We start from the raw sequence: 20,980 nt of genomic DNA on the forward strand, positions 1-20,980 counted from the left end.
TTTTTTTAACAGATGACCGCTGACTGTTCCATTAAACTCATGCTGACCAAATACTGTACATTCTGAAGCCCTCAACTCAGGACCGTCGCCAACACACTCCTTTACTAGCACAGGTATCACATCAGCACCACAGGGTAACAAACACAATCCCCAAATTAAAAAATATTTACCTGATTTGAATTTATTATTATGACCAGACATTATTAGCTGATAACTGTTCACCAATTCACCCGCAAATATCAACTGATTTAGCTTTTCATTGCAGGCAACTTCCTACCTACTAGCTTTGTCAGCACATATTTGTTATTAAAATAATCAAATAACAATTCATGAACTCTTATTATAATATATTTTTTTTTAAATATTTATATGTATTTTAATAATATTTCTTTTTCTCAAAAATAATTATTATCAGCTCTCCTTTCCCTACTTTCTCCGTCCTCGAGTTCCTATCTGAACATGTACCACAGGACCCCCTACCTGAGATCTTAACCTCCTCCCAGTGTCCCATAAATATTTCGCCACCCGTGATCCACTTTTCTTAATTGTAACTAATCTTTCAGGTGAAGATTGCGGCGGCGCCGTAGTCAAAAACGACTGTTCCGATGGAAGCTCAACCTCGTCAAAATTACCCTCAGCTACAGGAGCAGGCACCACAGATTCATCTGTCACTCCCACCTCTACTCCTTCACCTACAGGTATAATTTCTCTATTCTCATTCTCTGAAACTCTGTCATTATCAACCTCAACCTCACTCTCCTTCTCCTGAATCTCGTCACTCTGTCTTTCCTCTGCCAACTCAAAACCATCATTTTCAGATGACAAATACACAACATCTTCACTCTCTCTCTCCTCTACAGTTTCTTTCTCTACAGGCATATTGTCAACCTCCAAAAATATCTCATCGGACGGACAAATTTCAGGTAAAGGAAAAACGTTAAAATTAACCTCCTCCCCTAGAACTTCCGTTCGAGCATGAATTTTTCGAATTTTATCCCTAGCTACAACCTGATTTTTCTTGATGGGATTATTCCCAAAAGGTGCCAACTCATACAATGCATCCAAAAATTTCTTAACTACAATAAAAGGCCCTCCATAGAAAGACTGTAATTTCTTGGACACATCAGTTTTTACAATATTAAAGAAAGCATAACAAACATCTGTAACTCTTAATGCTTCCCTCTGTACTCTGTGTTTATTTTGAACCTCTAAATATAACTTGGATTTTGTAGAAATTCTCTTAATTACATCCTCCATATTTTTCAGAAATTCCAAATACGACCGCGAGGATGAAGATTCAACAGACGGGACTGGTGATAGAAAATCGAGAGGAATACGTGGCTGCCGACCAAAAACTAGAAAAAATGGAGAATATCCAGTTCTAGTACTCTTGGAGCAGTTAATCACCAACGTAGCCAAAGGTAATTTTTTAGCCCAGTCCTTTGTTCCATGATTTTCATCTACTTTCAAAGCAGCATACAAACTTTGATTTTGCCTCTCTACAGGATTCGAATTTGGATTCCTGGGGGGAATTAGGACAGTATCCACCCCCAATCCTTTCATCACGCCTTTAAACACACTGCATTGTTCATTTCATTGCTATGTATCTTCTCCAAAATTCTTGAAAAGATTATAGCCACAGCTTTGAAACAATATTTAGCTTCAAACAATATCATTGATAGTCTTCAATTTGGCTTTCAAAACCTTAACTCAACTTTTCACCCTATGATTCATTTACTTGATCACGTGGCCAAGGCAATAAACAGAAATGAATACACTATTGGTTTATTTTTGGACATTAAAAAGGCATTTGATTGTGTTCCTAAACATATTCTCCTAATGAAACTGAAAAAAATAGGTATTCATGGAAATTTGTTGCAATGGTTCGAATCTTATCTATCAGAGCGCAAACAGTTTGTTAAGTTAGGAAATGCTGAATCCTCTAAATTGGATATAACCTGGGGCGTCCCCCAGGGATCAGTACTTGGTCCGATTTTATTTTTGATATTTTTCAACGATCTTCCAAACTGTACTTTACTTAAAAGTTTGCTGTTTTGTGATGACACCACATTACTAGCATCAGGGTCTAATTTAAATCAACTTGCTAATTTTGTAAATGATGAATTGCAAAAAATCTCTACATGGTTTCGATCCAATCAGCTCTCTCTACATCCTGATAAAACTAAATTTACAGTGTTCCATTCTAACTTAGGATCAATACAATGGGATGATATTCATTTATATATCAATGAGAATAACTCTAGTGCAAGTAATCCTAATCCTGACCTTATTAAACCTATTGAATATGTCAACAATGCATCTGAAATTCCAGCCATAAAATTTCTAGGTGTTTACTTTGACCCTAACCTTAATTTTAAGTATCATATACAGAAATTAAATGAAAAGCTCTCAAGAGCTCTCTTTATATTGAGACAATGTAAAAAAATTCTAACTAGGAGCGCACTTAAAACCTTATACTATTCTATATTTCATTGTCATTTAATCTATGGAATTTTGATTTATTCAAGCTCGTATGAAAGTAACTTAAAATCTATTGAAATCAAGCAAAAAATGGCAATCAGAGCAATTACAGACTCTCATTATATAGCCCATACTGGTCCTCTATTTAAAACAATGAAAATTCTACCATTTGAATTGTTAGTGCAATACTTTAGAGTTAAATTCATGTATGAATTTAAACTTAACATAGCCCCTCGCTCATTTTTTAACATGTGGAAAACACGAGGACATATGTCCCAGGGTAATATTAGGCTTAGAAACCAAGAAGATTATAGCATCCCATTTGCCAGATTAAACTTGGTTAACAATCTTCCACTTTGTACTCTTCCAGCCACCTGGAATGCGTTTTTCATTAACAATAGCTTTATAGTGGAACAGGCAACTTCTAGATTTAAATTTTATAAAAAATTGAAAAGAAAGCTTTTAGACAGTATTGTAGTTGCCTGTGAAAGGCTATTGTGTCCCTCCTGTGACCTTATCATTAATCTATGATTGTTCAAGTCAACCTGTAGCTTACCTTTTGATTGCTTAAAATATATACATTTTTTATAATCGCACAGAGACCCCATTCTTTCTCCACTTTCCTATTCCCCCCCCCCCCCCACTTTTCCTAAACATCATTCCTTGCATATATTGCTGTATATAGTGTACATATATTACTTATATAAAAGACCGCTTAAAAAAAAACATTTAAATCGAAGTCTAAAATTAAAAGGCTGTCAACACCGCCCTCAGGCGTTTTTCAGTCCTTGGATACTTGTATTATATTGTGTTAATCCTATAGTATTCATTATTTATATAAAAAATAGTTTATTAATAAATTCTTAATGCAATGTAATTACCATTTATGAATGTTGAATATTAAATGTATATGTTGTTTTGTCCCAATAAATATTTGAATTTGAATTTGATTTGACTGCTTGTAAAATTTGTACCTCTATCCGATCTCAAAGCTCTAAATAAACCATAGGTAGGTACAAAATTTTCCAATATAGCCTTTACAGTTGTTTCAGTTTTAGCATCAACCAACGGACATGTAAAAACATATCTAGAAAATAGACAAACCATGATTAAGACAAATTTAACCGTCTGTCCCTGATGATAACATGGAGTCCAAGGTCCAACCAGATCTACGGACATATTAGCAAAAACTTCACTACTTTGAACAGAATGAGTTATAGGTGAAACATGTTTAGGATTACTTCCAGCCTTTTTCAAACATGTAATACAACTTCGTATTCTCGATTCCACAAACTTGTTCACGCCAGGCATAAAAAATCTCTCATTTATCTTACGTATTGTCTCCTGCACACCTCTATGTCCAGAACCATATCCACCATGAGCTGAATCAAATATATCATTGTATAAAGAAAGAGGCACTACAGGCCTCTCGACGAAACCCCCTTCGGCCAAAGGCTGTCTGAAAATTACAACCCCCTCTAGCACATACATATGGCCAATAAGATTGTACAATAGTTCTTTTCTGCCCGATAACTCCGCCCTCTCATAAGACGACAACTGTCTCCTTTCCAATATCCATAACCTTATTTCATTTAGGATCTCGTCCTGCTGAAGACTACTTTGCCAGACAAACTCAACATCCGCCTCATCCTCTGCAGAATGTACCTGCATAATAGAATAGATTTGATCCAGAAATGGTGAATCATCCAGGTAAGGATCCAAAATTTTATTATCTGTCTTTCTACACTCCTGACAATCCTTCAGTCGATGATCCTTACAATCTAACTCAGTTCTCGACAAATAATCTACGTTCACATGCTTAGTCCCCTGTCGATGGATAACTGTAAAGTCAAAACTTTGCAAGAAAGTTATCCATCGATAGGTGACACCGTTTATTGATCCTTTAGCCCAACGTTTATAATGCACTAGTGAAATACTGTCTGTCCGAACCAAAAATTCACGAAACCTACAAAAGTGTAAAAAATTCTTTAATGCATATACTAATGCACCTAATTCTCCTTTATAGGAAGGATAATTTTGTTCTGCAGCATTACACTTTTTACTACAGACACCAAACACTCTCTCTACACCATCCTGTTCTTGCGAAATAATCCCTGCAAAATACTGAGAACTATAATCTACATCCACAATAAAAAGATTAGGATTATCCCATTGAGGATAGCCTTTACACATTTCGGTCTTGAACATTTCCATAAATTCAGTCCATACTCTGTTCAACTCTTCTGTCCACTTTATTATAGTGTCATTCCTGTGACTATCCAACATGCACGACCTCTTGGCATAATCAGCAAAATATCCTCTGTAATAATTAGTAAATCCCAAAAATTTCTGCAACTCCTTCCCTGTTCTAGGCTTGCCCCAATCCTTAATCCGTTCCAGATATGCAGGATTCATTTTCAATCCATCGGCACTAATAATATGTCCCAAATAATGGCATTCTCTAGTCAATAAATCACACTTATCTAAATTTAATTTCAGGTTGACCTGCCGAAGAACTTGAAACAGTGCCTGCAGATGCTCTACATGTTCCGCTGGACTTGATGAAAACACGATCAGATCGTCCAAGTAGCTGATACAGAATCCATACATACCTGGCAGGATAGACAGCACCTTATCCATCAGAGCACAGAACAGGCTGGGTGCATTACACAACCCAAATGGCAACCTGTTAAACAAATACATCCTGTTTGCTGCACTAAAAGCTGTCAACGGTTTAGAGTCTTCATCCATAGTCATCGAATGGTAGGCAGCTGTCAAATCAAGAGTACTGAACACCTTGCCAGAACCCAGCTTCGTCAGATTATCCGAGATCAGTGGCAGCGGCCACGCCACCCGCTTAGTCACGTTGTTGAGGTTGCGGAAATCGATGACAAACCTCAACTTAGCCTCTGCTCCAGGTGCAGCCTTCATTTTCACAGCAAAGATAGGACTGGACCAATCCGAGAAACCCTCCTCAATAATGCCAGCATCCAGCCATTTGGTCAACTGTTCCTTCAATTTAGCATCGTACTCTGGATTCAAAGGAATATTTCTGGCCTTCACAGGTTTAGCTCCAGGTAACAATTCTATATTATATGTCATCAATCTACAATCACCAATATCTGAATCATTCATTGAAAAGATATCAAAATTTTCCAAACAAATTTTAATAATCCTGGGTTTCAATTCTGGATTTTCCTTAATCATCTGGTTTTCATCTAACTTCAATTTTTGAATAATAAACTGTACCCGTTCATGCATTTTTTGCCCCGACAACTTTTCTGGCTTATCCAATTCATTAATTGTTTTATTACAGGTAACATCTTGATTATCCATGATGAAACAATGCCCCATCTTCACATTTCTCAGCAAGGTAATAGGTTTTATTGACGCATTAACCACATTAACCACACAGGACCCATCTTTCCGTGGCTGATACACCCCCTCAATAATCATAATCCCATTGCCACTTGTCATCTTAGAAGAATTAGGGGACACGTACCAAAGCCCATCATTCTTTAATCCAGTCACATGCACCACAGCGGTAGATCCTCCAGGATAAAAAATAGTTTTATCCAGCAACTTCACATTATACTTCGTTGAATATAACTCTCCAAACCCACCCCCCTCCTTTATCCCTGGCAAGGTAGGTTTAGATGGAATTTCAGAATTCATTCGTCCGGACAAAATAGGAATTTTCTGTATCTCTGCCACCACCTGTTTCTGTAAACAGGAATTAATAGGAACAGATTCCCCACAAAATTCAAACTTATCTTCATCCAAACAAATATTAATTTTATTCTTTTTCAGGAAATCAGATCCAAGATTTACCAACCTACTCGTCACCTCAGGTACATAAAATATCTCCGTAAACACAGCTTGAGTTCCAGCAAATCTAAATTTCAACTCAACATATCCAATAATATTAACTTTCTTTAAATCTACTGAATATGCTGATAATTTAGCAGGACAAAACTCAACTCCATGTTTATCAAGAATTTCTCTAGATATCAAAGAATTAAAATTATTTCCTGTATCAATAATTCCTAACTCCTTCACCGGAATATCAGCCCCAGGCACAAGAAATTCTAAATCCGCACAAATAGGCATTTTCGTTATCTTCAAAAACTTCACAATCTCTTGAAAACACTAGTCATTATAATTAATATATCCATATATTTTAGATATACATCATTCCACTACACAGCAGTCAGCCCCTCATCTGTCACCAGCCGCCAACATACTGTTCAATTTATGAAATCCTGTACATCTCCCAGACTACCAGCATCACACAGCTACACTCCAAGCTTTTTTTTTTTTTTATAAGGTAAGTACCTCTCGAAGTATTCAACCTTGCATAGGTACTTATCAAAATATAATATATAGTAGATATATATATATATATATAAATATATATATATAATGTTTTCATTAACACGATCACACCTTGACTGAAGAATAAACAAGACAGTAATGCTTTATAAAGTTGAAAGCAATAATGTAAATACAAAACAGCAAAATTAACTATTTACAGTACTATAGCTTATATAATGAATATGAATAAAAGAACGATCTATAAATTTCATCCTAAAATGAGATTTATACATCAAATCAATCATATCCATTACATAGGATATTGCTGAAAATTGTTTCTGGCTATATCAGCAATCATAGCCTCATACTGTTTCTCATCTCTGCTCTTTTCAGAATCCACAACAGGCCCCACCTGATTGCCCCACCTATCCACAACAGGCCCCACCTGATTGACTGTCTTCTTCAGAAACTGCTCAGGTATTACCCTATTATTAGGCACTCCAGGACCCTCTTTCTTTTCGCTACCGGCTGAGAAAAACTTAGCTTTGGTCTTTCCTATGCGAGAATCAGGAGCTGGCAGCTTGCCATCTCTCTTCTGCCAGCAACTAGCCACTACATGACCTTTTTTCCCACAATACCAACAAATCATAGTTTTAGCCTTCGAATTCAGAGCCCCAATCACGTTCTCAACCTGATCCCAAGGAATATCATCATCCCCTTCAATCCACGCATTATTATCGCCAATCTCAGTCCTGCCCTCCATATCAGATACATGCACTTCACTGATTACAGGCCTAGCTTTCACCTCCCTAGAATCCTCTAGCCTCAACCCTTCCATAGCCTGAGAATAACAGGACGTTACATTTTCAGGTGATACGTGTCCAGAACGAGCCCAACTTATATAATGCTGACCTCTGCGAATCAAATAAGTCAAGAAAGCACTGTAATCTTCCAGGTAATGCATAGATTCAATGAAATTAGCCATATCTCTAGCTAAATCAGAAAACAGCAAATTCTTAGCCACATTATTATAGAAATCACGCCAAGATTGTCTAGAAATTTGGCCAGGATGCATAAGCCTAAACAGACGCAATTTAGCATTGAAAAACACATCCACATTCTGACCACTCTTTTGTTTCAGGGCGTAAAAGAATTCGGTAGCCGACTCTGTATCAGCAAAGGGTATCACCAACCTTCTTATCAACAGGTAATAACCTAAAGCACTTAAGGAAGCATTAGCCTCCGGCGTAATCAACCTCCCCATCTTCTTCCCTTTGCACTCAAAAATCCTATTGTACAGGATGTCCTTGAAAAGCATAGGATCCTCCAACTTTGCAAACCTAGCAACCCTCCATAAGGATAAGAAATAATCCTCAAAATCAATGTTTCCATCCCAAAATGGAGCATCCCGCACAAAATCACTATCCCACTTGACTCCTCTTACAAGACAAAACTCCTTAAACTGCTCCTCTACAGTCTGTTGGCTTACACTACCGCCGGCCACCTTTTTATAGGCCTTAAGCACTTCAGCCCTTTCCTCAATTAAAGGAAATATATCCAACAATTGATTTTCATATTCGGTCAGACAACTCTCACGAACATTCATCCAATTTCCATTCCCAACAGGACCTAAAAACTCAATCTGCGAAAACTTCAAATGTCCAGGAGCACTTTTCCCTCTTTTAGCCTCAAAATTTGTAGAATCCAATTTAGCCTCCACACTCAAACGATTAATGAAAGATGTATTAAACGAATCATCCCCCGTCGCCTTGACTGCAGATACACTAGCCCCCATACTTGTCTCATACAAAAAACCGCTAATATCCCCATCCACTGGCAATTGCGCCACCTTTTTCTTAATAGTAGCCAAATCAACATCATAACCTAACTTCTTATGCTCATCAGAGTTCTTAAACTCCTTCACCTTATTCTCCAGCCGTTTATTCGCCGCCGTTAACTTATCCACCTGATCTTTGACAGTCGTATGCTCCTGCAACATTGCCCTAACATATTTTTTTATGCTTTCAGGCACAACGTCATTCTCCACCTCGCCCAACGCCAACTCCACATTCGCATTGGCACCTGCACCAGCATCCTCAGCCGCAGCATCCTCCTCCTCCCAATTTTCAGGAGTTCCATCATCATCCTGACTGTCATTCTCCCGAGGACGTTTAGGCGGCCGTCCACGCTTGCCTTCAGTTTTACCCCGCTCTCCTTTTTCTCCATCAGCCATATCCGAGCACTGGAACTAGATCCGCCGTGAAATTTAGATCAAAAGAGTTAAAGAATGAAATTCCACAGAAACCTGAAATATAAATCAAGTTAGAAATATAAAAACTAAAACAAAACTGTGAAAAATCCGAGATAAAAAAATATCTCAAAAAGTGATTGACTTCAAATCAAACACCACTTCCCCCACCCTTAACTCAGCAGCAGGTCTAAATAACACGTAGCACAATAAGACTGCGCCAAATGTGATATAGACAGACTTACATAAGTTAATGATAGAGTAGACTTAATGTTCAATTCAAAATGCAAACAGATTTTTAAGTATTTATTATATTGGATTAAATGCAGTTTTTGAGTAAATAAGATTATATATTGATACTATATTTAGAAATGATTAAATATGTTAATAAGTCAAAACTACTGATTATTCAAAGCTGGATAGTTCTGAAGTAGCAGGATGTCTGTCTGTATATCAGGACACCAAACAACAGGATGACTGTCTGTTTAATTAATACAATGTATTAATTAACTATGCACTTTGAAGGGGTAGAATATCTGCCTATGCAAACTATCTAAAGTAGTAGGATGTCTGTAAATAGCTGTATTGGTCTTAATAAAGACTCGAACCCAAACCAGATAATGTTCTGTGTTAGGACTCTCAATATCAACTGACTTAAATATATTTTCTCTTTATTCTTTCTGAGAGCAATTAAAGAGCAATTAAGAGTAACAATTAACATATGGTCTGCAAGCTTAAATATATGACATCACAACATAAATATATGACAAAAGCAATTATTTTAAGGGTTTTCAAAAATATTTTAGATACATTTAGGTGCTTCCCTTATTTTTAAAATATCTAGCGGTTGCGCCCATAGCTCTATTTTTGAAGGGATAGGAAATGATAGGAAAAAAGCCTAAACCGTCCTAAGATTTTATCTATAAAAAAAATAAAAACATCGCAGGAGCTATGTGAAGCTTCCCCTAAATGACATCTCAATCGGTTCAGTGGTTAACTGGGTACTATTACCCATAGTTTTAAATCCATGGCTCATGGCTCATGGCTGGTTTAAAAACTTTAGGTTCTTTTAAAACGAAATCAAGATTTTGGTTCAATTACCAATGATACTGATCTAACATCATCGGGGTTGTACATTAATTTATCGTCCATTGTCTTATCCCTTAATATCCCTGAATGAATAATGGCTCTACCCCAATTCCAGAATTAGAAAGCTCTGGAAGTAAATCTGGAACTTCATTTCACAAATTAAGACTTGGATTTCATTTTGACTTGGAACTCATTAAAAGTTTCCAAGTTTCAAAACTTTGATGATTAGACTTATATGCTGTATAGCTTCTGTGTGTGTGTGTGTGTCTTTGTGTGTGTGTGTGTGTGAGTTTATGATTAGACTCATATGCTACGCCTTCTATTTTTGTAAAGGTGATTTGTAAAAAAAATGGTTATAGAATATAATTATACTAAAGGCTACACCCCCCCTAGAAGCCTCTAGGGGCACTTAAGGTAGGAGGGGGAAAAGTCGACCTCATCCCATTTTAAAAGTTTCAAAAGATTTTTAAAAATATTTTTTGGGGGGAGGGGGTGAATACACCCTCCCCAAAAATAGTTTAAAACCTTCCCAGGACCTATAAGAATCTTCACGCTAAAGGAGAACAATATTAGTTCAGCGGTTAGCGAGATCCTTTGGGACAGACAAAAAACGCTTACTACTTTATGTAATAGGATATGGATATCATAACTGAGGAAAATTGTCTTAAATCTAGGTTGATCAATTTATACATCACTTATTGGTCAGTTCGTTCATTCAATAGGAGTGGAGGGAATGGGGTAAATGGGGTTGATGAGTGGAACATTATTTTAGCCAGCTCCAAGTTTCACTGTATTAACATATATGATAATCTGGTGTAACGTCCAAGTAATAATAAATCCATTTATTGGGAAATATGAACAAAATAATTTTCAAAATATAAGTCTTTTTTCCAAATCCTTTCAATCAAAATATGGGAAGGATTTTTTAGAGTGAAAAACTAGTTTAAAGGCCAATTTTTTTGTCATATTTTTTGTTACTTTCTCTGTGTATAATGTTTGTTTTTAAGACATTAACACATATTTCCTGTATGGCTTAGAAACCGATTAATATCCGCTGGAATAGAACCGGTTCTCAGCCATACTGAAAACTCATGTACAGCATCGTATTACAAACAACTGTCTAGGGATATTAAAATAAAGAAATCATAAAATAATACCAGTTTTTTAATCCGGACCTTCGGCCCCTTGGGACAATTAAAACTGGTTTTAATCTTATAATTTTTCATTCTAATATCCATGAAAAGCTGTTTGTAATACAATGCGATAAATAACTATTATGCCATTTATTTCTAAAAAACAATGATTATATAATAGTTATTTCTCGCATCGTATCATAAACGGCTTTCCGCGGATATAGAATGTACAATTATGAGATTAAAACTAGTTTTTTTAGCCCCGAGGTGCCGAAGGCACCGGCTAAAAAAAACTGGTTTTAATCTTATGATTGTACATTTTTATATTCGTAGAAAGCTGGTTATAATACGATGCTAGACATAGTTTTTTTCGTATGGATGAGAACCGGTTCCTATCCACCGGATTTGAATGAATACGAGAAAAAGAATTAATAAACCCAAATGTAGGAAAAACCTAACAAGAAAATAATTGTGAAGTTTTATAAGTCATTTCATCATAAGAAGTCTATTTATGCTAATTAAACAAAGCTTAGACTTAATAAGAAGAACGAAAATAGCATTTTAAGTTAGATATTATACTTCTTTTATAAACTAATGTCTTCGTGCAATGGCAGGGTGTGCGGTAGGTCAGATGAATAGTCTAAAACCACCCCAAGACAATTATAATGCTTCCAGTATTTTCTAAGATCTTAAGCTTCAGACAAACAAACCTACTAATTTATCTAATATAGGATACAGGGAAGGATGGAACATTAAAGTGCGTATTACTCTAGTTCCCAAAGTTTTATAAACACATTCTCTTATTCGTTGGCCCAAACGAATAAAATTTTGATTAGTTAGTTCTAAACTAACAGTGTCTAAACTTTTTAACTATTTATTACAATCTACTACAGGGTAATTTTGTTTGTCATTAATGGGAATGTTTATAAATTTATCATCCTATTCTTTAAGACCCCTTGTAATAAACAATAGAAGGATGAACCCAGCATAATTATTCGAGTATAGTACCTTTCGTAACATCGCACCTTAAGGGGCGATTCTTCGTATTTTTTACAGTAGCTTTTCTCCTATTTCAATTACCTAACCCTGTGGGGCAATCACATAACTTAACCTATAAAAACCATTTTAAAAATACGATGAATCGCTCCTTATGGGGTGATGTTACGAAAGGGACTTTTCCCAAAACTTTTTATTTGTCCCCGGAGAAAATAAGGGCGACAGATGAGCTTGTAATCTGAAGATTCCTGGTACAAAAAGCCACAATAAAGTTTATTGTTATTAAATCAAAACAATGATATTTTTTAGTTGCTTGACAGATGGGAAGTTTGGAGATCAGTTGTTACAAGGTAAAAGATGTTTGTAACGTTTAAAAATAGATTAGTCGAAAAGCTATATCAACAATTAAAACATTATCCACCTAAAGTAGTAAGATTGTTTTTGTCTGAAGCTTAAGATCTAAATAACTACAGAACCGATTAGGTTATCTATTTGAGGTAAGCTTCACACAGGTCTTGTGATGATTTTAGGCTATTTTATTTTCAGATTTCTCTGCCCCTTCTAATACAGAGCCCCTAGATGATAGGGGTGTTGCTTGTAAAACATTAAGTACGTGTACAATTTTTAACCTCAATAAATGATAATTATTTAAAACATAGATGGTTTTTTTAAGGACAGAAAAGATAAAGAAATAAAGGATATAGTTCATTTCGGGGCTAGAATAGGAGAAAAGCTACTGTGAAAATACGAAGAAACGCCCCTTAAGGGGCGTTGCCACGAAAGGGACTATACCCGAAATAGATATAGATAAAGAGAGAGAAAGAAGACAGCGAAAGAACACGAGAGAAAAAAAGAGAACGAAAGAAATAGAGAGTGAAAGAAAAAAAATTATGAAAAGCTGAAATTTTAAGTTGAAAAAAAGTGTATTTTTACATTAAAAAAGAAGCATTGCTCTCAAGAGGACAGACATACAAATACGAATACTTATAGAGTAGCTTCTCTCCTAATATAAAAATGTAAAAAACTGCAAATTGAAGAAAAAAATATAGAAAACAGGTAATTAATAATATGTACGTGACTTTTATTGGATTTGTTGATATTTCTCTATCAAATGCTTTGTTTACGTCTAACTGCTGTTAAATAAGCAAATTAACCCAGTAGGGAGGGGATATTGGGCTGTTTATTACTCTATTCTCTAAACTTTTATCAAAACGTTTTCTTATTCATTAGCTTAAGAACTTTGGGGAATTTTATTAAATTTTGTTTGGTTGGTTCATTTAGTTGAGTGGCCAACCAAAATTTCAATCTACATATAAGGCTATTTTGTGTATCATAATTGGGGATGTGTGTAGATCAATTTATCGGCCATTGTCTTATCTCTTTAGATCCCTGAAATTAATAATACATAATTTTCTCTTTCTTAGTACTAAATAATTTAGTCGAAAATAAATTTTTAAAGCATTTATTGATTATTAAGAACTTTATATAAATGATTAAATGGGAAATAATTTTAGGTAAAAGCTAAAGAATTATAATAGAAGAAAAAACAGTTAAACAAGGATGATAACCTACATATACATAGATTGTTAGAAAAACTTTGAGTGATAACGATTAAAAAATCAAAATATTATTGAGAAGTTGGAACATATGCATTAAATGCATTTGATAATTGCTACACCTTTAAAATTGTGCCTTATTGTTATTGGAATCACAAAGCCCAGCTTATAATTGGTAGGACTATTGTCTTAAATACAAACAAACTGAAGGACACCCTATTTAAAGAAGGAAAGACTTAAACTCTTAGATCATGGATATAACTTATGTTTTTCTTCAAATTTTCGATTTATTTAAAGCCTTACTGAAATAATATGTATCTTATAGTAATCTAGAGAAGATTTCTCATAAAATAATTCTTGTTTTGTTAATTAACTTGAGTATTCGGCCCTACAGGTCCAACATAACTGGAAATAAGATTCCCATCCGCGGAAAACTGTCTATAGTACAATGACTATTATATTAGATGTAACGGATACACGTCTGGAAACTGCAGCTACAACCTGAAGGTTGAGATGCCAGAATCTGTGCTCTGGGATCCTGGCAGGATTGATGTCAAATACAGGTAACCACATAGAAAGACACAGGATTAGTTTGATACATAGATAGATAGATAGATAGACAGGTAGAATGTATATACAGCTGAGATGCCAGATTCTGTACTCTTGGATCCTGGGAGGATTGATGTCAAATACAGGTAACCACATAGATAGACACAGGAATAGTTTGATACATAGATAAATAGATAGATAGAATGTATATACAGCTGAGATGCCAGAATCTGTGATCTGGGATCCTGGCAGGATTGATGTCAAATACAGATCAACCACATAGATAGACACAGGAAAAGTTTGATACATAGATAGATAGATAGATAGACAGGTAGAATGTATATACAGCTGAGATGCCAGATTCTGTACTCTTGGATCCTGGCAGGATTGATGTCAAGTACAGGTACACAAATAATAGATAGTTAGGTAGAATGTATATACAGCTGAGATGCCAGAATCTGTACTCTTGGATCCTGGTAGGATTGATGCCAATTACAGGTACACAAATAGATAGATAGATAGATAGCTACTAAATATATATATCCAGCTGAGATGCCAGAATCTGTGATCTGGGATACTGGTAGAATTGATGTATAGTACAGGTACACAGATAGATAGATAGATAAATAGACAGACATACAGTTAGTCACAAGGGGGGGGGGGGGATTTTTTTCAAGCACCGATTTCTCTTTGAAGTGAGGTGGTACAAAATAGTTATAAACCTTTCTTGACCGATGAGAAAATTTACAGTAAAGGAGAACCATATCAGCTCAGCGGTTAGCAAGTTCCTTCGCTACACACCCACACACACATCCTGTTACTTTTACAAAAGGATTTTTTTTGAATTGTATCTGTTTAGATGTGAGAGACACATAGCATCTTATTGTGGAGGCAAAATCGAAGCTAATCATTCAGGTTTGACATACATTTTACAGCGAAGCTACTCTATAACTCAATAGTTATGTTTCGCATCATATTATAGGCAGCTTTTAACGGATAATAAATGAAAAAATATAGTATTAAAACAAGTTTTGTTAGCACCAAAATTGGTTGTTATTTTATGATTTTATTTTCATTATCTGTGGAGAGTTGTCTGTAATACGATGCTATATATGATTTTTCAGTATGGCTGAGAACTGGTTGTAATCCAGCGGATATTTATCGGCTATACTGGAAAATGGTTTATCATTCGTTTTATATCAAGGATCTAAACCCTTAACAGTCGGGCCCCTTGCCGCACCTTAATCGGTCGGGGGAAGGGGTGTTCAACGCCTCCCCCTATTTTCTCAGTTCCTATTAGAGCTAGAGGGCTAAAACTTTTTGTGCAAGTCCCATGTTTGATAACAAGTTTCCGACCTTGAGTAAGTCAAAGTCAATTTTCGCTTCCTTCACCCTTTTATTTAATTTAACAACCTTTGTTTTTAGGTCCTTTTTTACTTAAAAATTTCAAACGGTTGTAATTTTCTTATTTTTGAAGCTAGAAGAAAATATTTTTTGCAAAAAAATGTTTATTTTTGTGTCAATTTTATATTATAAATATCAAAATATAAATTTCAGCGGCCTCAGCTGTACTTGGTAGCTGCCAGCCGCCGCAGGCGGCGGTCGGCTGATCTTTATGAAATTATAATACGTTATGTAGACATGTAAGAAAAGCTTAAATTTAAAATTTGAAGTATCTAAGTCAAAAATTGCGGCCACAGGGGCCTTTTAAAGATTTCTGGAGACCTTGAGGATCAGGACCTGCAGGATCATACCTGGAACCTGAAATTGACTTAAACACCTGTATTTGATATGAGGATGTACTACTAGAGGATATTTTAGTATTTTGGTATGATAAAATGCTTTGTTTAAGTCAAAAAAAATATTTTTGCACTTTACCTGGATGACCCTGCCAGGTTTGCTGGCATCCTGTGCCCGCCAGGATGGAGATATTAAAAAAATTCCAACTCTCAGTTATGTGTAATACTTAAAAAGTCACGCAGTTTTGGGTCTTTTTCTTTTTCACACAGAAAATGAGAAAGAAAAAACCGGAGGGGGGTGGGGAGGGCGTTAAACGCCCCCACTCCCACCCGACCGTTAAGAGATAGGACAATAGACGATAATTTCAAACCCGCTGATGATAAACAAAATCAACCTTTCTGTAGATTAAAATTGTTATTGAAAAGTTTGGACACTAACAGTTTGAACCAACCAATCAAGATTTAATAAAAGCAGGTTTTACCCAAAGGATGAGAGTACATATTTATAAAACTTTGGTACAAGCATAATTTACATTCCATTAACCCCTCCCTGAGAATTAAAAGTTAACGAGACCTTATAAATGAACTAGCAGGTACGCCCCCTAGAGGCCTCTAGGGGCACTAGAGGTGGGATGGCGGTAGTATTTTCCCCAAAAATATTAATAAACCGTCAAAGGACCATTTATATGATGATTATAGGATTTATAACAACAAGTATTATTGTAATATTTCTTGGCTCATTTCTGAAATTTGTTACTAAGTTACTTATAAGTTACTAGTGGCTACGCCCCCTAGAAGCCTCTATGGACACTAAATGTAGGAGAAGGAAAAGTTGACCTCATCCCATTTTAAATTTGAAAAGTAAAATTTGAAGAGTAAAAAAATATTTTTTTGGGGGAGGGGGGTAAAGACACCCTCCCCAACAGTAGTTTTAAACCTCCCCAGGACCTAAAATAAGCTTCACTGTGAAGGAAAACAATATCGGTTCATCGGTTAGCGAGATCCTTCGGGACAGACAAAACACGCTTACAACTTTATATAATGGGATATAATTGCCCTTATTAGACTTTAAAATTGGATGATGCACAAAAATAATATGAAAATTTTAAATAATCATTCCATTGCAAAAAACGCGATCTTTGGTTTGTTTAAATGTCCATTTATTTAGCATTTTTCAAGAATGTCAAGCGTGGGAAAATTTTTAGAATGTGGGAACCATTTATTTTGATTTAAATGGTACATATGATTTTCATTTAAATTCATTTTTTGGACCCGTGAGAAAATTTTTTCAACGTGAGAACCATTTAATTTTCATTGAATTTCATTTTTTGGAAGTGTCGGAAAAAACGGGAGAAAAAATATGTTTTAGTATAAAGAAATGTTCTATCAGTTTCAAACCTTTTTCATTCGATAGATCATACTGACTTTGGAAAAACTGTCAGACCGATTTTTGAAATTCAATCTGTAAAAAAAGATATTCAAGTTTTAATTTTTTGTTTTGAAAATATTATTTTACATGTATTGACGCCATCTTGGATTATGATAATTTTTTTTTGTTAGAAGATTTTTTTTCTAAAATATTTTTAAAAAATTAACTTTTTACAATAAAAAAATCTTTGAACTTAAATTGACCAATAATTCAAAGATTTTTTTCTCTTTGATTTGGAAGATTTTTTATGATTTTTATTTTTAATATTAAATGATGAGCTAACGCTCGATCATTTAATACCTTGGGATTTAAATATCCATTTATGCTAAATTTTGTTTGCTTAAATAACTCATTGATTTTGTTAAATAAAATATGATTTTATCAATCATTTTACATGTGGACTATAGTAACACCAGGGAGGAACAGGAGACCTTAGATCTTAAATTACATCAGTACCCAAAGTAGAAGATAATTAAAGTCCCTCGACAGATTATGACGTTATACGATAGATAGCCAATGAGAGGACAGTCTAAACTGTAATTAACTAATGGTAAAATTTATGCTGACCTTTCATTGGTTATTTTATGGTATGACGTCATAATCTGTTGAGGGACTTTAATCTTCTTCCCAAAAGTGCTTAAATGCTCTTTCGTATGCTGACTTTAAAAACTTTGGATAATTTAATTAAATCTTCAATGTTTGATTAAAAATAAAAATCTAAAAAAATTTCAACCAATAATTTTTATATAAATAAGGATTAATTTTGTTTTTTTATCTTGGTGATGTACACAGGGAGGGAGGGGACATTGGGCTGTTCATTACACTAGTCCCTTAGGTTTTATAGTAATGTTTTATTGATTGGCTTAACAACTTTGGAGACTTTTATTGAATTTTAATTGGTTGGTTGATTAAGTTGAGCGTCTAAATGTTTCAACCACTAAGTTTAATCTACAGAAGGATTTTTTTCTTTTTCATTATTGGGGATTGCCAATTATCTTATCCCTTAAGATTCATGATTTTTTATAAATGAATATGAACTGCGCATTTAACTAACGTCATGCCAATTTTTATAATAAATCAATTAAATATAATTACAGAAATTATCCCAAAGTTTATAGAAAACTCTTATAAAAACAAATTTTTATTAATTGTTTTAAGAAAACCAACGTCTTCTTTCTTTAGTATGGCTTCGAAACTGATTAACCGCTGGTTCTCAGCTCTCAGTTCTCATTTAATTTTAATTTCCGCGGAAATGTGTCTATAATACGATGCGATAAATAACTATTAAGAAGTTTAATATCACATTTTGTATCTAGTATAAAATATTATATAAGGTTATTTGTAATTGTTTCTGGGCAGGTTTTAGTCTAGTTTATCTTCCCCCCTTCAAAAAAGATACGAGCAGAGAGAAAAAATACCACTCTCCTCAACAATCATCATCACAGAAAATTCTTTCTTTTTCCTCCTTAAACCAATGAATAAAAAGCAATATACCGTTCAAAATATAATTACCCCTCTTCTCTAAATTTTTTTTATCAGATTTATGACATAGCAGCAGTAGAATACAACAATCCGACAACAAACTTTAAAAGACGATTATCAATCAATCAATTAATATTGTAGGATACCTCTCCTGGATATCCTAAATACTACCTGGGTGCACGGGAATTTGTCTGGAACGTGAATAGAGATCCTGTACAGCTAATCCAAATCCTTAATCTTTTATATTGTATTTTCAGGTGTCTGACATAGCAGCAGTAGAAGATATATTACCTCACTGACAACTAATTTTATCAATCAATCAATGAATATTTTAGGTTACCTGTCAAGTCCTGGATATCCTAAATACTACCTGGTAGGACGTTAATGTAACTGGAACCCTGTATACAGATATTATACAGCTAATCCAAATCCTTAATCTTATATATTGTATTTTCAGATGGCTGACATAGCAGCAGAGGAAGACATATTACTCATCTAACAACTATCCTTAAAAGTCTTTTATGAATCAAACAATCACTCAATGAATATTGCAGGTTACCTATTACCTCGCTGACAACTAATTTTATCAATCAATCAATCAATAATTATTACAGGTTACCTGTCAAGTCCTGGATATCCTAAATACTACCTGGGTGGACGGGAGTGTGTATGTACAGCTAATCCATATTCTTAATATTATATATTGTATTTTCAGATGGCTGACATAGCAGCAGAGGAAGACATATTACTCATCTAACAACTATCCTTAAGAGTATATTATCAATCAATCAATCAATAATTATTATGGTTACCTCTCAAGTCCTGGATATCCTAAATGCTACCTGGGAGGACGTTATTGTAACTGGAACCCTGAATACAGATATTATACAGCTAATCCAAATCCTTAATCTTTTATATTGTATTTTCAGGTGTCTGACATGGCAGCAGTAGGAGATATATTACCTCACTGACAACTAATTTTATCAATCAATCAATCAATAATTATTACAGGTTACCTGTCAAGTCCTGGATATCCTAAATACTACCTGGGAGGACGTGTATGTAACTGGAACCCCGTATACAGATGTTATACAGCTAATCCAAATCCTTAATCATATATATTGTATTTTTAGATGTCTGACATCTGAAAATGACTGATGACTGGAAACAGTAGAAGATATATTACCTCGCTGACAACTAATTTTATCAATCAATCAATCAATAATTATTGCAGGTTACCTGTCAAGTCCTGGATATCCTAAGTACTACCTGGGTGGACGGGAGTGTGTCTGGAACGTGTATGCAGATCCTGGTCAGCTTGTCCACATCAAAATCATGGATCTGTCTTTACAGGTACAAGAAATTCTGTAAAAACTTTGTGCTGTTATTATATCAACACAATACTATGATTTTACAATAACACTATATTTATATTATTTCAGTTAATAAAACTTTATCAACAACAAAAGTAAGCATGTACATATATTCTATTACAATGTGTTTTTAATTAACTGATATAACTCATTTTATATTTAGTTTTTTTACATTTTCATAATCGAAAGGGCAACTAGCTTATTAAGTATGCAGTATTATGCATTAAACAGGTTCAAACATGGGATAAATCATAGGGAAAAAAATTTATAGGTGAATTTAAGTAATAAACATTGAAGAATTTCGTTTTAATATTATATAAAATCTTTGCTTATAATTTTTCTGTTATTATATTAAATTTACTTTTAGAATATATCTCCTTGTTTGCATTAACAAAATTGTATGATATTATACAGAGGTGGATTCTTTAAAAAAAATTGGGTCGCTGATCGCTGGTGTGGCAAAATTGTTTTTGTGAAAAATCCTCCAAAATCACATAAAAAATCTTTAAAAAAATTAAATAAAATCATAGAAGGGTTATCAACATAGGATTATATTTGATTTTTTTGTTGTAGATTTTTATGTGATTTTGG

At 34.5% G+C, this 20,980-nt stretch overlaps 3 protein-coding genes across 3 annotated transcripts in view; 2 read left to right on the forward strand and 1 right to left on the reverse strand.

The window, feature by feature from the left end:
* Positions 1-879, reverse strand: part of LOC145322968 (uncharacterized) — a 51,196-nt gene extending 50,317 nt beyond the window's left edge. The window contains exon 1 of the mRNA XM_080165357.1: positions 481-879. Coding sequence (XP_080021483.1) covers positions 481-879 — 399 coding nt within the window. The remainder of the gene's footprint in view (positions 1-480) is intronic.
* Positions 880-5,039: 4,160 nt separating this feature from the next.
* On the forward strand, positions 5,040-6,812 carry LOC145322969 (uncharacterized). Its single transcript, XM_080165358.1, has 4 exons — positions 5,040-5,558; positions 5,798-5,854; positions 6,292-6,332; positions 6,666-6,812. Exons 1-4 carry the CDS (start codon positions 5,369-5,371, stop codon positions 6,810-6,812), a joined length of 435 nt encoding a protein of 144 aa, XP_080021484.1. The 5' UTR covers positions 5,040-5,368.
* A 5,751-nt stretch (positions 6,813-12,563) lies between these two features.
* The window catches only part of LOC145323272 (uncharacterized), a 39,835-nt gene continuing 31,418 nt past the window's right edge, over positions 12,564-20,980 (forward strand). Inside the window, exons 1-4 of the mRNA XM_080165701.1 lie at positions 12,564-12,611; positions 14,282-14,380; positions 15,226-15,281; positions 20,251-20,369. Coding sequence (XP_080021827.1) covers positions 14,331-14,380; positions 15,226-15,281; positions 20,251-20,369 — 225 coding nt within the window. The 5' untranslated portion in view covers positions 12,564-12,611; positions 14,282-14,330. The remainder of the gene's footprint in view (positions 12,612-14,281; positions 14,381-15,225; positions 15,282-20,250; positions 20,370-20,980) is intronic.

This window comes from Acartia tonsa, chromosome 6 (genome assembly GCF_053477335.1).
Source record: "Acartia tonsa isolate MP-2025a chromosome 6, ASM5347733v1, whole genome shotgun sequence".
Classification (NCBI taxonomy): Eukaryota; Metazoa; Arthropoda; class Copepoda; order Calanoida; family Acartiidae; genus Acartia; species Acartia tonsa.

Bases quoted from the DNA above. Each gene is read 5' to 3' on its own strand.
- LOC145322969 (XM_080165358.1), top strand. From the start codon at position 5,369: ATGACAAACCTCAACTTAGCCTCTGCTCCAGGTGCAGCCTTCATTTTC. The intron at 5,559-5,797 runs GTAACAATTCTA...GTTTTATTACAG, and splicing joins CTTCACAGGTTTAGCTCCAG to GTAACATCTTGATTATCCAT. The intron at 6,333-6,665 runs GTACATAAAATA...CATATATTTTAG, and splicing joins CAACCTACTCGTCACCTCAG to ATATACATCATTCCACTACA.